The sequence below is a fragment of the Panthera pardus genome, unplaced genomic scaffold (genome assembly GCF_024362965.1).
Source record: "Panthera pardus isolate Hobbes unplaced genomic scaffold, ASM2436296v1 HiC_scaffold_12, whole genome shotgun sequence".
Lineage (NCBI taxonomy): Eukaryota > Metazoa > Chordata > Mammalia > Carnivora > Felidae > Panthera > Panthera pardus.
Window position 1 is genome coordinate 26379271 of NW_026526677.1, and position 16607 is coordinate 26395877.

The 16607-nt window shown below is 44.5% G+C and overlaps 1 protein-coding gene across 5 annotated transcripts in view; it reads left to right on the forward strand.

Annotated features, from left to right (window-relative positions):
* The window catches only part of SLC1A2 (solute carrier family 1 member 2), a 141292-nt gene that overhangs the window by 97847 nt on the left and 26838 nt on the right, over window positions 1-16607 (forward strand). For all 5 annotated transcript variants that reach the window (XR_002086059.2, XM_019470113.2, XM_053899835.1 and 2 more), the window contains exons 5-7: window positions 1882-2050; window positions 6347-6473; window positions 14866-15099. Coding sequence is in view for 4 of the 5 variants with exons in the window: in XM_019470113.2 (XP_019325658.1) it covers window positions 1882-2050; window positions 6347-6473; window positions 14866-15099 (530 nt within the window). In the remaining variant the exon portion in view is untranslated. The remainder of the gene's footprint in view (window positions 1-1881; window positions 2051-6346; window positions 6474-14865; window positions 15100-16607) is intronic.

The window sequence follows — 16607 nt, forward strand, 5'->3', positions numbered from 1 at the left end:
TCTCCACTGTGCACAAGATGCCACAGGCAATGAGACAGCCAGGGTCCCCGCCCAATGGAACTTACTTATGTTCGGGCGTTGGGGGACACAGTCCAGAACCAACCTGTTTTAAGGTGACACACCCTGGTGGCTTGGACTCGGGTAGACTGGAGTTGGCATCCAGATGGGGTTGTCCAACCCAGACAGGCTCGGCTCGTGAACTGAGGCAGAGACCAGGCCTGTGTTCCAGTATCCCTATCTCCTCGCCTTCAACCTGAGCCACTGGCCCGTGCTATTTGGAAGCTGATTTGGGAGTCAAACGTAACTCATTTTGAATCCTGCTTCAGCAACTAGCTAGCTTTCTGCCCTGCAGTTAGCGAGCCCCCTGAGCCTTGAGGGTCTACTGTTGACATAAGAGATAATGTGTGTCAAACATTCAACACCTGCTGCCACCTGTTCCTGAGAGCCACCATTTGTTTACGACCATGGCCGTTAGTCCTTTGAACTCAAGACTTGGCTTCTATAGCATTCTCAGGACAGAGAATGTTGGCTTCTGGCCCTCCATTTTTCCTGGGAGTATGACTCTTCTGATCATGCCTGCATTCTTTCTTCTTGCCAACGTTGCCCAGACCCAGGAGCCCATGAGCTGTCTGTCCTCCCCTTGCACACTCAGCCTGGGCTTCCTTCCTCATTGCACAAGCACACGTGGCCAGGCTAGAACAGAGCCACATCGTGCTTCTCTCCCACTTTGGAGAGCTGGTCAGCTCGGCGCTGTTCACTGTTAGGCCTAGCTGCCGTAGGACTGGGTCTCGGTAGCACAGGGAGTGGAAGAACTTGGTGGTGGCCCTTGGAGTTCAAGTCCCAGTTCTGCCAAGAACTCTGTGCCATCTGACAGGTCATCTGAGTTCTCCTTGCCTCCTCTCCCATAGCTATTCAGGGTTTAGCCATCTGTTGCCTACTATGTACCAGCACTGACATTCTAGGATTCTGCAGGAGTTCTATTTTAACGCCCTTGGAGGTATTGTTTCTCGGGGCTCGGAAGTGTGTTTTACAGCACTCTGCATGCAGGGTGCCTGGCACCTTTAAAATTAGAATGGATGCCACAGATGTCGAGGAATAGCATGAGAGGTTCTCAGGGGGCCACTTGCACAGAGATGCTTGGCAAACATTGAGCAAACCTTGGCATCACTGCCCAGAAGGAGTGGGTGTCTTCCCATCTTACATTTTTGGTCTGAAATATAAGCCAACAATCCTGTCATGGCAGCTGCTGGCAGCTGCAAGTACCCAGCATCTGGTGCCCAGATGGAGCTGCCCAGCAGACCATGACTCTGGAAGGAGCCCGAATGAGGCTTCGTCTGTGAAGACCGCCAGACAGGTCCCAGGCAGGAAGGAACAAAACAGGTGGACCCGTTCCCTGCGAAGACCCTCACTTTCCGACTCTTGGCCAGATCCAGGGCCCCTCCCAAGAGGCAAAAAGGGCCATCCAACTGGGGTTCACAATTATGAAGAGCTTCGGTGATCGATGCTGGATGTTGTCTCTGAGATGCAGGGCTACAATCATGGGACTGAAAGAGGCTACAGTCAAGGGCTACAATCATGGGGCTGTCCCCCAACTCAAAGCTTGTGTCCCATTACTGGATCACACTACGTTACAAATGAGTGCTGTCAGTCCTATAATTATCAAGTGATGAGGACAATCGTTTCCTACTGTATGTGTATAATAAAATATCACTTTGTTAAACACGAACATTGAACTATTGCCCAACTTTCATAACCTTGTTTTGATATTTCTTAATTAATTTTTTAACATCCTAGGGATTTTAAAAACGTCTAAGTGCCTAGGCTTTTGGTGGTCAAACGCCTTATCTTTATATTCCCCCCTTCCTCTTCCCACTCCATTAGATTCAAACGGTGACCAAGAAAGTCCTGGTGGCGCCTCCATCAGATGAGGAGGGCAATGCCACCAACGCTGTCATCTCATTATTGAACGAGACCGTGACGGAGGTGCCTGAGGAAGCGAAGGTGGTTATCAAGAAGGGCCTGGAGTTCAAGGATGGCATGAATGTCTTAGGTAGGCATCGTGGTGTTCACCTCTGGGGGGAGACGATGGCCAACCTTTCCTGCATCTCAGCACCTCGGCATCCCTCGTTGAAAGATTAAGGAAGAGGGAGAGAGGCAAGCAGGACCGCGAGGGGACATGGCAGCTAGAGGTCAGTTATGGGAAGAGAGAGGGGACTAACGTGATGTTGGCAAGTAACTTTCTCTGACTGTCCATTGCAGGAAGTTACACATCCAATTCTTCCATTTTTTTCAGCATTTTTTTTTTTTTGAACTGCCCTGCATTCTAGTGCTGCACTAGGCACAGGGATAGCCCACCTCAGCTTTCACAGCCTTTAAAACAACACAGTGCTATCAGGAGTGTGAAGTGTTGGTGTTGGTGCTCAGAGGAGCTTATCAAAAGATTATCTTGTTTAACTCTCTGGGATTCCAGTGAGCCCTTTCCCCTAGCCTGGAGCCTTCATAGCACGCCATTACTTGGTTCTTCGGCTCTGCAGGTAGACAGGCTGGGTTCAGATCCCTTATGGACCACTCACTGGTGACCTGACCATGGCCAAGTTGCTTCACTTCTCGAGATTCATTTGTAACGGGACGAGATTGCGTTTCTCTTGCAGATCATTATGAGCATTAAATGAGATTGTGCTTGTGGAGCACAGTAGTATATAGCGTGTGCTCTCTTCTGAGCTACTGTCATTATCCAAGGTGAGTGGAGAGCTGAGGGGCACCATAAGAAAACGCCCCCACAGAGGATGAAGATTCCCCATCATGGGAGTGACTCCCCTTTGCTCAGTTTACTCCCTACCCACCCCCTGGGACCACTCCCCACCATAACCCCCACCCACTGTTAGAGTGGTGTCCCATGAACAAGAAAGAGGGACATTTGGCCCTAAGCTGGAAGAAATGGGGAAGCTGGGTGGAAAAAGTACGTTAATCTGTGCAAGCAAGATTTCTAAGGGTTTGAGGGACAGCTGGTTAGAAATGGATCAGCTCCGTGGTCCTTCCGCTTTGCCATCTAGGAGATCAAATACCCTTGTCTCTTTAGGAGGGTTGTAGGTAAAGTATTGGATGCCGAGTTAAGTGTGAATTTCAGATGAACAACAAATGATTTGTTAGTGTAGAGTATGTCCCAAATACTGCACGAGACATACTTATACCAAAATAAAATATATTCATTGTTTATCTGCAATTCACATTTTGACTGGATATCCTGGTTGTCTGTTTTGTTTGTTTATTCTAAATTTGATAATTTTATGAGTAACTAACCCAGAATGGTTGAGGGAAAGATGTAGAAGAGAAGGATTGCCCAGGCACTGAAAAGCAGAAGCTTCAGTGAGGGATCATCTCGGTTTGTTCTCGAAGGAAACAGGTTGAGCCAATGACAGTGTGAGAGGAGATACACTGAATAGGTTGGCAGGCAATGGAAGATCAGTAAACGTTGTTGACCATCAGTGAGAGGTGACAGGAGGAAAGAGAGAGGAGAAAGTGGGTGAGTTCCTCTGAGGAGAGCTTGCAAATACCTTCAGCCTCCACCCCTGATCAAGCCCTTCTCCTCCACTGCCCAGATGTCTGTGAGCCTTTCAGGACCTTCCCAGCCCTGCTCTGTTCCCCCAAACCCCATAGTCAAAGTGGTCCCACAGTCTTCTACATACTCTGGAGGAGGTTAAGGCCATGAGTAATGAGGCCGAACTTTGGGGTGAATCATTCAGAAGACTTACACGGTCGTTTCCAGATTCTCAGTGGATTCTGGGAAGTCACGTTGACCTTGAGCTGCCCTAGGGAGTTTCAACACAACTCACTACTCTCTCAGCCCCAGTGACCAAGTCTAAAAGGGCTTTGTTCAAGTGAAACGCCCCAGTTCCAGTAAGTGAGTTCAGTGAAGCTGTGTTGACAGAGGGAAATGACATGGAAGCTGGACGTGAGTGTCCAAGTGCATAGTGAGGTCCTGGAAAGCCAAGGGAAGTTAGACCGCTGGGAAACATCTCATTTACAAGTCATGGCTAAAACAAGATTCTTCCCTTGGTCTTCTGAGGGTGGAGAAGGTGGCTTTTTTTTTTTTTTTTTTTTGGCTTTGGAAAGTCCCAATGATTGAACATTGCAGTAAGTGAAGACAAAACCCTGACTCTGGCCTCCTACTTCTTGAAGGACTCCTTTCTCTCCGCCAAAACCTCCAGACCACTTCTGAGCTCCACTCTAACCCCATCCATTAAGTCAACTCCTGGGAGATTTTGCTCCTTCCAACGTCTCTCTCTCATAGTCATAGATGTGGCTCAATTTCTGCTGGCTCTGCAAGGGTAGCCCTTTTATGCCAGCATTTTGTGACTTTGAGACCTTGAGGAGTTTCTCTTAAAATCTCCAAATGGAATTAACTGGGTAATACTAGGTCTTCTCAGCCAGAATGTTCACAGATTATGTCTCACCGCACACCCAACAGACTCCTCTCCGTGGGCTTGAGAGAAGGCTTGGGAATAGTCTGAATTTGGTTCCATACGTTACTGCAGAGTGAGACCACACTCCCCTGGTCACTGCTTCTCACAAAGCCTCTGTCTTTATGGCCAATAACTCACTTGTAAATCACTTGCCAGTCTTTCTAGCTAAGAATTGAAAAGGGGAAATATTTGTTACCAGGGATTAACAATCCTGAGTGCAGGTGCTGAGTTCTTTTTGCTAAAGAGAGAGAGGGTCCAGTGAAGGATAGTTGAACAATCTGGGTTGTTACGTGCATAGTGTGGGGAGGTGAGTGTCTCTGGGGGGCTAGGAAAAAGGTGAAGTCGGAGATTCAGAAAGAAAGAATTCTTCCCTAAGAGAATCAGATTATAATGATATAATTTACCCAGTGTAACTCAAGACTCCAGGCATAACTGGATACATTAGGAAACGATATAATAGGGAGGGTTGTAAATTAGACCTGCCAAACTGGGACACGGCAGTCATAGGGAAGAGGAAGGAAAGAGAGGGCCTAGAATATTGGCCATACTACCGTTCAGAAGAAATGTCAGATGGGCAAGCAAGGGCCTGCAGCTATGGGGACAGCAACATTGGTTGGTAGTCCATGCCAGTAGTCAGAATTGGAGCCCCAGGATTGGCCACAATGGGTCAGAGTGGGAAGGGGGCACAGAGTGGCTAGTAATCAGAAGTCCAGACAGCGCCCAGACAATCATGGGGATATCTGTTAGCCATAAAGTGGCCCAGTCCCTGGGTGGGCCTGGGTGAGACTAGGCAGGGGGTGAAACTCTGAGGAAAAGGATGGGAAGGAGCGGTAGGGGAAGAGAAACTTCTGGGAGGAGAAAAGCCAGGCCAAGCTTGGAGGAACCAAAGTATATGGCAGCTTCCTAGCACATATGCCAACATACTCTGGTGTGGGGAAAGAGGCAAAGACAACACAGAGATAAGACTCAAGGCTGGGTGTTGAAGCTGGTCCAGGACCTAGTGCCTTTGATAGGGACAGAGCTCCTCACGTCCTTCCAGCCTGGGGTTAGGATTGACCCTAGAGACTGGGGTGGGGCTAGATTTAGATAGAAGTCAAGCCATGCCAAGTGAAGTGAGAAGGGGACTGAGGGGCTAGCGAGTTTCAAAGTCTGTGTTCTGCCTTTATGATACTGATAAAAAATACAGTTGAAAAAAAAAGGGGAAGCATTCTAACCATTTTGACCATGAAAAGAATGTTGAGGAGTTAATAAATCACAGGTTAAATACAAACGAACTGGGTCAATTGGGGTTTCCCAACTATTTTGGATTTCTCATTGCTTTCCATTTGACTTTTCGACATTCTTCCTCCTTCTCATATTAGGCATGTAGCAGTAGAAAGATACTTTTATACTTAGGATTTTTCTGCAGCGGAACATACCAGCCACACATGAATTTGCACTAGCCCTAAGCCAATGTAGACATAACCCTGGCAGAGACTTTATTGGCTAATTGGTCTCTGCAGTTCTAATGTGGGCTCCAAAGTTTGCATGATAATCCCCAAGCCTCAACAAGCCTTCCTTTGTTAATCTGTGTACTCTGGAATCTGCTTACCCATGGTAAGGGAGGAGGAGAGAGAAGAGAGTGCTTTTGAGTTTGGAATGAGATGGAATTCATTTTTTTCAAGGAACTGATACCGCTGACAGTTCAACTCGCTCTTGTGGGAAATGTTAAGGGATGCCATAATTATCCAAGGGAAAGGTATTTTCAGTGTGAACCCTAATGCCTCATTTGCGGGGTAACGGGCAGGTGAGAAGGTGGCTCCCTGTGTCGGGAATGGTGAAGGAGGGAGAAGAAACACACACTTTGTAACTTGTCCTTCTGTGCGATGTGATTCACTCAACAGGTCTGATCGGGTTTTTCATTGCTTTTGGCATCGCCATGGGGAAGATGGGAGAGCAGGCCAAGCTGATGGTGGAATTCTTCAACATTTTGAATGAGATTGTAATGAAGTTAGTGATCATGATCATGTGGTAAGTGGGCTTGTTCTTACTCAGTGTTGGGGGAGGGTGTCTGAAGGTCTTGGGGTCCTTGAAAGATAACGGAGCCCTCCCAGCAGGAGAGAGTAGGCATGGAGCAAGCAAAGGGCTCTCTGGAAAAAAAACTTTGAGAAAAGGATGAAAATCTTCTCTGGGGGGAGCTGCCCCTGGAAAATGGGTTGGAAAACCATGGCCCATCCTTGGGCCAGATCCTATCTGCTTGCTATGCGTTTAGTGTGGCCTACAAGTTAGGAATGGGTTTTATGTTTTCATGTTGCCAGAAAAAAAAAAAATCAAAAGAGTAATAGTGTTCCACAACACATGAAAATTATATGAAATTCACCTTCAGGACCCATAAATAAAGTCTTATTGGCACACAGCTATGCCCATTCGTTCACATATTGTCTAGGGTTGCTTTGTGCCAAATGGCAGAGTTGGGCAGTTCAGACCAAGATTGTGTAGCCTGAAAAAACTGAAGTCTTTACTCTTTGGCCCTTCACATAAAGTTTGCCTATTCCTGCCTGTGGGAAAACAAAAACAACAACGAAAAGCAAGAAAAGATAGACAAGCTGGAAAAACCGATTAGTAACCCTGAACCTGAGCACTGTGAGGAAACGCTAAGATAAGTCCAAGATACCCAGGATGATACAGCATGACTGAGGGCGTGTGGCAGGACCACTACGCTAATATTCTGGTGTCCAAAAGCAAGGTATTGTAGTTTTATGACTCGTGCAGCAGGAAAAAGAGGCAGTTCTCAGGCCATGCAAACAGTGAAATCACAGAGGCAATATTAGAGTTGTAAGTGCTCTTGGAAATCTTGTTCCACCCTCTAGTTTTATGGAAGAGAAAACTGTATCATATGATACATCCAGAGTCACCAAATCTTGATTCCTTAACATCGTCCTGATCATTATAATCATAAAAGTTACCAGCTATTGATTTCCTTGTATCTGCCAAGAGCCAGGATAAGTGCTTAGTGCCTATCAAATGTAATCCCAGTAAGCCCCGCAAAGATGGCACCATGACTCCCATTTTACAGAAAAGGCAACTGAGGTGTATTGAGGTGAATTAATTTTGCTTAAGATGACATAGCTAGTGGGGCAAAGAGCTGGAGTGCCTGTGGATTTCATAATCCTTGATGCCTAAGTGGGTGACTTTTTTCTTTGAATTATCTAAGCAATACTGTCTCTGCTTTATTGCGTGTGTCTTTGTGGTCAGCGGTTCTGAAATCTAGGGCAGCCCAGGAGGGTATGAGTGCCCAGTCTTCTGTAAAGGAAACGGTACCACCTTCAGACCTCTAGCGTCCACTCTCTCTCGGATGAAAGATTTTTACGTGCATTTGTTCCGGACCTCTTTGATGGTCTGATATGCCTGTCTAGAAAAAAACCAAAACCATTATGAGACCAAACGACCCCTGTGTCCCGTCACAGGAATTCAGGATTGCCAATTCTCCGTCTCTGCTTGTTCTCAGCCTACTCACCTTCCCCAACCCTCCTCCTCCTCTGGGCTTCCTTCATTTCTGCATGGTGCCTCCCACTAAAATTCTACCTTCTTTTTCTCTTCTTCCTTTCCTCGGCTCCTCCTCCCCCTTTCCAAGAACAAGAATCTGCTCCTGGCTTATTTTTTATCCCCACAGAACCCAACCTTGTGATGTGCTGGTAGTAATTCTTACTAAAACCTCAAGAGTGAGTGGACTAGCTGAAGGCCCCAGGGTCTCAGATCCAGAAGATGTTCCTCATATGAGTGAAAACATATGATACGTGCCTTTCTCTGCCTGACTTATCTCACTCAGCGTTCCATCCACACTCCGGTTCCATCCACATTGCTGCAAAAGGCCAGATTTCATTCTTTCTCACTGCCAAGTAGTATTCCATTGTATATATAAACCACATCTTCTTTATCCATTCGTCAGTTGATGGACATTTAGGCTCTTTCCATCATTTGGCCATTGTTAACATGGGAATCTACCCCCAAAACCAAGAGCACACTGTATACACTGTATGTTAGCCAACTTGACATTAAAAAAAAAAAAAAAAAAAAGAGAATACACTTCACGGAAAAAAAAATAAGTATTTATTGAATGAATAAATGAGTAAATAAGCAGGAAAAGAAAAAAAGATGTTCCTTATGATTTCATGAACCATATTTACCAGGCCTGGCTTGTTCAGATCATCGCTTTATTGTACTTTGAAAACATGGACAGGACGCTGGTAAAATAATGTGATTTTGTTTTTGTTTTTATTGTATCGGTTCTTCAACTGCTCAGGCAACCCTAGATTTCTGAATACTTCTTTTGTATGAAAATTTAAAGTCACCCACAATGTGACGGTCTAAAAATATGTTTCGAGTCTTTTTTACAAATCTGCCTGAGCTTGCTGAGGACTTAGTAAATAATAAAGCAGAATATGCCTCTTGGTAGTAAACATTAGGATCTGCACTGGTCCCCTGGAATTCTTAGCAGAATGAACATCCTCGCTCTAAAACTACAGTTCAGATTTCTGTACTACGATGCCAGTGGTGTGGGCAATATCATTTGCACTGAGCCCTTGAAGGAGAGGAAATGTGGGAGATGAATCATGGGATAAAGTGTGTGCGCTCACTTCTCCCCAGGGAAGAGGGGTGTGGATTAAGGTTTCCTATTCAATGAAACCAAAACTCCTAAAGATTTAGCATCAAAACCCAGGAGATGCCGAGCAATTGTGAGTCAGGAGCAAGGTGTATGCAATGACTTCTGACAGCTGTTCAGTTACCTCATCTAGGCAAACAGTCAGGAGGGTGTGACATGGTAGGAGATGCCGATTCTACACATTTCTTTCATTCCTGAGCTGCCTCGTCAGCGTTTGATAACAATGTGCGTGAGACGGTTTGGGGTAGGACAGTCAATTACTCTTCAACGGACCCTCTCAAAGCTTAAATGATCAGAGTTCTTTTGTGTTCTTCTCTGTGTGCTAATAGGAACAGTATAATAGCAAAATATAACGTTGCAGAGATCCCTATTATTCTAGTAACAATTATTACTAAATTATAACTTATAGTTATTAAATTCTTGCTATATGCTCAGCACTACCTCAGTGATTGTATTGTATCTATTTATTATTGGGGAGCTAATAATTATTATCATAATTATTAAATCATAGCTAAGACTTGCCAACTTCCTGCTATATGCTTAGTACTATTCCAATTATTTTCCATACATTAATTCATTTATTGGTCTCCATAATACCTAGCAGAAATAGGGACTTTTGTTAGCCCCATTTTCCAGTTGTAAAAACTAAGCACAGAAGTTAACTTGCCCAGTGTCGCACAGCCTAAGTAGTGGGAGAGTGGGAGTTGTGTGGGAGTGGTGCCTAATTCAACTTCTGTCTGACTTCAGATTGGAGTGAATCCGGCATCCTCCTAGTACTAACTGTGTGACTTTAGGCGAATTAGACACATTCTAAACCCCATGATCTGAATGGATTGAGCATAGAATCAGTGTCTTAGGGTTGCCATGAGAATTGAGTGAAATTGTGATCAACAGTTACAAAGCATTTCTCATATGTGGGTCCTGTCTAAACACTTTCTATGAACAGTGTTATCATTGTTGTTATTTTGTGATTATCATTACTATTATCAATTCAATCCGTATCCTCTGTTTCTGTGTGTTCATGGATCCTTTAAGAAGCCTAAAAGGCTCTCTGATTCATCAAAAAAAGAAAAACCCTTAATTTCAGTATGATTTTAATATCCTCATTTTTTGCAAATTTCTTTAAAACATTTTTTTTTGAAAATCTGATAACCTTAAACAGAAAGTAAAACTTTTCATAATCTCACCACTCTAGAAACACAAAGTGAGAAGTGAGATCTCTGTCCACTCTCAATTCTCCCTCCTTTTTAACCCACTGCCACTGTCCATCCATCCCTTCCATCCATCCATCCATCCATCCATCCATCCATCCATCCCTTCCATCCATCCATCCATCCATCCTTCCATCCATCCATCCATCCAACCGTCCAGCTATCCATCCATTCTGTCACTCCATGAATGTTTTTGAGCCCCTCTTCTATGCCAATAACAATTTTAGCTAGTGTAATGGTGAAGAAGACAGAGAAATATTCTGGCCCTCACAGGGCCTACATTCTACTGAAAGGAAAGAGAAAGAGTAAAAGGAAGCAAATAAGAATTCAGACAGCAGTCAGTGCTACAAAGTTAGTAACCAGGAGAGTGGGACAGAGAGTGACGGGGGATGGAAGTATGGCTTGGACTGTATCCTGGGGGTCCAGGAGGGCTGCCTGGGGAAGTGGCTTTTGATGGAGATCTGAAGAATGGGAAGAGGCAGCTCTGCGAAGAACCCATATTAGAATTTTTCAGTGGGAGGAAACAGCAAGTGAAAGGTTTTTAAGGGTCAGACGAAGGTCCGGAGTACCTACAATGTGGTTGGTTGGTGAGGGGGCGTGGAAGGCAGTGAAATTGGAGAGGTGGGCCGGAGACAGATGCCATAAGGCCTTGCAGGCTACCTTGACAAGTTGGGGTCTATTTACTTGCAAAAGGAAGTCCCTGGGGAGGTGTGGGGGAGGGGGGAGGGGAGACTACAAGCCTGGAGGCTCTGCATACTGATTTTCCCTCTATCCTCATCCAAAGTTCTAGTCCACACAGAGAAACTGTCAGCAGTCACTGCTTGGATAGCCGGAACACCAGTCTCTAAGCGGACTGGGTAAAATGGAGATTTGTGTTACTTTTTGAGCCTGAGAGCAGACAACACATTTAGGTAACTCTTAGAATGTGTGTTTGGCTCTTTGTTGACAGACTCTTCCCTTTTTTTGGTTCTCTTGGGATCTGTCCCAAACTGGGAGACTGGTGTTGCTGTTGAAAACCAATAGTGGTGCGGGGCAAAGCCAGAGTGACTTTATGGCCAGACCGAGAAAGTCTCTCCACTAACCATCTAACTGTCTGATCCACCATCTGTCCTGTGACTAAAAGTCCTGAATTAACTACTTTAATGGGTTAAGACCAAAGGTCTTGAATAAATTGGAGCTAATGCAAATGGTTTCCGAAGGGTAACCAAGTAACTTCTGCATTTCATCCTGTTGTGGAACAGATTTTATTCCTTGAAACATTGGTTTCCGAGAATACGTCAGAATTACCTAGGGGAACTTGTTTAAAATACAAATGCCCCAGGTTAGCTCCAGGAGATTCTAACTCAATAGGTATGTGGTGAGCCCAGGGAATCCGTGTTGTTACCAGGCAGGTCAGGTGAGTGTGAAGCCGGTGTCTGTGAATGCACAGACACACTGAGGTCTGGGCATGTTAAATTCTGTGCATGAGTTTGTGTTTGTGGAGTCGAACGCAGTCTTGGGAAAGGCAACTTGGTAAAGACCTTAAAATGACAAGGACTGAGGTACAAAGCGGACGGAGGCAAGGATGGATGATGTGATAGTAAGAAAAAGGCTTGACAGGCCAGTCCTAGATGAATCAGTGCCTTTGAAAACAGTGCCCAGAGCTGCAGATACAACCAGTCTAAGGGCATGGTGGGAGGCATTCTGTCTCCCTGCTCTGCAGTGATGTCCTTCTAATTTAGAAACTGGTCCAACAATTACTGGGCACCCTTTGCTTCAGAAGCTTACTGGAGCCCTCAGCCTCTTTATGCACTTTAGTTTATGGCTTTGATTGTTTGCTTCATTTCAGAAGCTTTGAGTGGTGACCTTGAATCCTGGTCATTTGCCCTCTCTTTTCCACGGAGTGCCATTTCCAGTGAGAGAATTATACGGTGACCCAGGAACTCAGAAGCTCTAGCTTCTGAGCGGAAGCTTAAGCCACTTGTTTTGAAAACAGGTGCAGGGAAGTAACGGCCTTAAAGGACACCATAGCGCTAAAGGCTCTTTCCTTGTCCTAATTGATGCTCATTCTGGTTCTGGAGACCCAGGTGTTTGGGTTAACTAGGGACCCTGCTTGCCATATTTATTTACCTAACACTCTACCTTCTGGCCTTTGAATAACGCTCTCCATTTGTAGTGGGAAACTCATGTTTCTCCCAGCGAGCTGAGTGCTCTGGAGGTAACCTGTTCCCTCTCTCTAATCCATTTGGCTCTGGCTCAAATGTGTTCTCCAGGGGGATTCTATAGCTGTCTTGCTTGGCAAAGAGCCTTGGAAACACTTTCTCTCCATTCTGCAAATGGCTTGTCCCAGAAAAGCAGGAAAATTGAGTGGCACCCAGAATAGCTCATATTTGTGTTTTTCTGCACACAAAAGGGTGATTGGTGCTTGGGAAATAATTGATCTCTTGGTTTATGAAGATAAATGCTTGTTGGCTTTATTGGAAGCCATTTATTGGTGCATTCTGCTCAGTTACCTACAATCCCCTGGAACAAAGAGTTGGCCTCTGAGACTACCCAGCTGATCTGGGAGATGTTGTGACTATGGGCACACCAGGAGAGTATAAAATGGTTGGAAAGCCAAGGGTTTAACAACATAGCTCCCTAATGCCTGCGGAAACAGTTCCCAAATATCATCAGTCTTTACCCCAGGGAAACACGTGGAGGCTACAGCCTGGAAATTCATCAAGGAAGGGAGCAGCTATTCTAATGTTATTACTACGTATCGTATCGTATCCTCAGTTACAAATCAGCTCTTTCAGAAGAAGGTTCCCCTTGACAAAATATTTTGCTTATAAAACATCCACCATTGGGTGGCAGTAGACTGAGATGTTTTAGAAAGCAGCATTAACTCAGACTTGACTCATTAAGCATGGTGGGGGGAAGGACATGGTGTGCGTAATCCGTGTAAAAACAGAACATACAAAGGATTCCTTGGTCAGTAGTTGGAGATGAATGGTGCTGACAGGGAGGGGTGCAGGATTTACATTTCAAAAATGTAAGCCTTGCAGCAATCCCATGAGGCTGGAGTTAGCCTAAGCCTTGACTTGCATGCCTGTAAAATGGGAATAAGTCTCTAACCAGGGTCATGTAGCTGGTAAGTGGCTGGACAAGCTCCGTGTCTTATGTAAATGTGTATATAACTCTCATCTACTCCTCACATCTTTTCTTTACCCAGGAAAGTGTTTGCTTCAGGCACAATTACAAAAAAAAAAAAAAAAAAAGATCACATCTGGCTTGGGTGTCTGTCTTCCTTTCCTGACTCCTTTACCCCTGTTGATGGCCTTATCCTGGGACTTCATTTCCCCCACAGTCTTTTTCTCAAATACGTTCATAATTCTTACCAAGGTATCAACTTTCCCACGAACAGTTTCATTTCAGTCAGAAGGTGTCGCAGGCTGACCAAGTCTGTGCTCCAGGTCCACCAGATTGGGCAACAGAGAAAGTATGTTGCCCAACATTGGAAAAATACACTCAAGATGAGAGAGCACGTGATGAGCTTACTCAAGAGTGAGGACAACAGCCAATGGTTTCTAAGCTCCCTATCAAACAATAGTAAGATGGAAATATAAAATAAGGTTATAGAGAATAAATCGGTGTATGGTAAACTGTTGGCTTAGCTACAACGAGCTACAACTGCCAGTTAAAGGGAAGTGGTTTGGCTTGGTGAGGGGAAAAATACCCTTGGAGTTTCACAGGACCTGAATTGTTCTCCTCCTACTTCCTGGTTTTGTGGTCGTGGGCTGGTTATTTAACTTTTCTGAATATCAATTTCCTCGTTTGCCAAGAGTAATGATACCTTGATTTCAGGGTTGTGGTAAGAATTAAATGAGGTGATGCATGTAGTGCTCTTACTGTACCGCTTGAGATGCGATGTATGGTGGTTGGGATTGCTGGTAGAGTAAGGATGGAAAGAAATACTTTCAGACTTAGAAGTAAGTAATAAAACCGCATTTCTCTAAACGTACTCTCTGGCTCAGATGGTTTTCTTGACTTGGCAGGACTCTCTCTCTCTCTCTCTCTCTCTCATTTTTTAATAAATTTCCCATCTTCCAAGGCAGAAACAAAGCAAATTTGCAAACACCGGCGTATAGTTTGGTGAAACTCTAATGGGCTTCCTGGGAAGCTCAAAATGGATTCCCAGTTTTCAAGGAAAGAGTTGGGGGATCAGGGAAACCAAACAAGATTCTCAAAGACACAGCCTGTGTGTCTCTCAAGCTCGGTGCTTACCCGGGAGATGGTAAAGCTAGACTCTGTTATTCCTAAAAATCACCTGAGCAACAGAGTTCACCTTTGGAATTCTCATCAGAGCAGGGATCCCCCCAGATCCATGGCACAGATTTCAGGTGGTACAGTTAGTCTGAAGTAAAATGCAGCAACGGTTGAATCTCATGGACGTCGTCCAGCAAAACTCTTTGTACCGAAATGCAAAGGGTTTTCCTCAGAGTGCAGTACATGTAAGGGCCCAGATCTAGGTTCTGGATCCCATAAGGCTGTCTTCAATGCTTTTTTTTTTTTCTTTTATGTTTTTCAGGTACTCTCCCCTGGGTATCGCCTGCCTCATTTGTGGAAAGATCATTGCAATCAAGGACTTAGAAGTGGTTGCTAGGCAACTGGGGATGTACATGGTCACGGTGATAGTGGGCCTCATCATCCATGGGGGCATCTTTCTCCCCTTGATTTACTTTCTAGTCACCAGGAAAAACCCTTTCTCCTTTTTTGCCGGCATTTTCCAAGCCTGGATCACTGCCCTGGGTACCGCCTCCAGGTAGAGAATACAAGAAATCACCTTTCTTTCTTTCTGCTCATTCCTTTCCCCTCTCTGCCACTTCCTCTTTTCAAAACCCTTTCATCACACAGTTCAATGAGAACATGTTTCATGTATTATTAAAATATTCCTGGAAAAGATAAATGCTTTGTATTTTTGGCTCCCAGGAACTTAGGAACTTTCTGATGAACATTTTTGCTGATATGCAACTGTCCTGGAAATATGATCTCATGTTAAACTTCCCAGATGAATACATGCTATTAGTATGCATGCCTAAGTTGCCACATCTAGCATTGGTTTAGTTCCAAATGTTTTCCAGAAGGATGTAACAGCGTATTGTGCTATTGAAGAAATTCTCCCACCTGTGATTTGAAAAATGCTATCAGAAAATATCACTCTATTGGAGTTATGGTTCAAAACTGGAAAAATGAGCTTTTGCATGGTAAACATGTTAGATGAGATTTTTAAAAAACAAACCAGAAGTCAATGAAGCCCGTGACCCCTGCATGAACCCCTAAGGGACCCTTCTGCCCCATTGATTTTGAGAAAATCAGGTTGGCATTGATTCAACTTGACATTGACTGAGAGTCCGTTCCTTCTTCATTAAGTAAGTTCCAGGATATCTAAAGCCAATGAGGACTCCAGAGATATGCAGAGAAAAAAGAATATTTTTTGATGTCTTCTTGGACTGAATTTAACAAGCACAAACAAACAGGAACAAATACGTTAGAAACACCTATCAATTTAGAATTTCAAAGACTAAAGAGTTTTATTGTTTCAGACTGCACTAGTTGTTAGTATTTCTTTACAAAACTAAGGGTCACAAAACGGAGACAGAGGTCATGAAGCAGGTGGTGGGGGCAGGGGGGTGGGGGCAAGCAGGCTGCAGCCCCTAGCTCAGCATGATCTCTGGAGTCACCTGTCAGCCGGTTCTTGTTGATCCCATGACCATGCATTGCCAGTGAGATGGTCACCCTGTGACACAGAGTGACTGCTGTTCCGAGGCTACTGAGCAAGCAGTCGGGTTTTCTGTAAGTGACCCGACAGGCCAGTAGTGGTGACTACCCGAGGAGCCAAATTGTGTTTCCATCTTGCAAATCAATGAGATTTTGGTACTTGTAGAATGTGGGGGTTCAGAAGATGCTAAAAATACATATAATCCTCGGGATCTACATTCTGCATTTGGTTTCCCAAGATGAGGAAACATCCCGAAATTTCTTTTTCCTACTTGGTCTTATAAACTCCCTATGGCTAAGTATCTCTATCCACAAAGATCCCCTCTCTTTGGAAAAAAAGTAAATTTTTTTTTTTTTTCCAAAACCAATCATTTTTAGTTTGATATTTGTTTTCTGGTTATGAGAGTGGTGTTTGCTCATTGGGAAAAAGTTCAGACAGTGAATAAAGTTTTGAAGGAGAAAATGAACATCACCAGTTATTCTGTTACCCAGTGATAATTGATAGTAACCTTTTAGTTCATCTTAACAGTCATATATTTTTTCCAGGTTTTA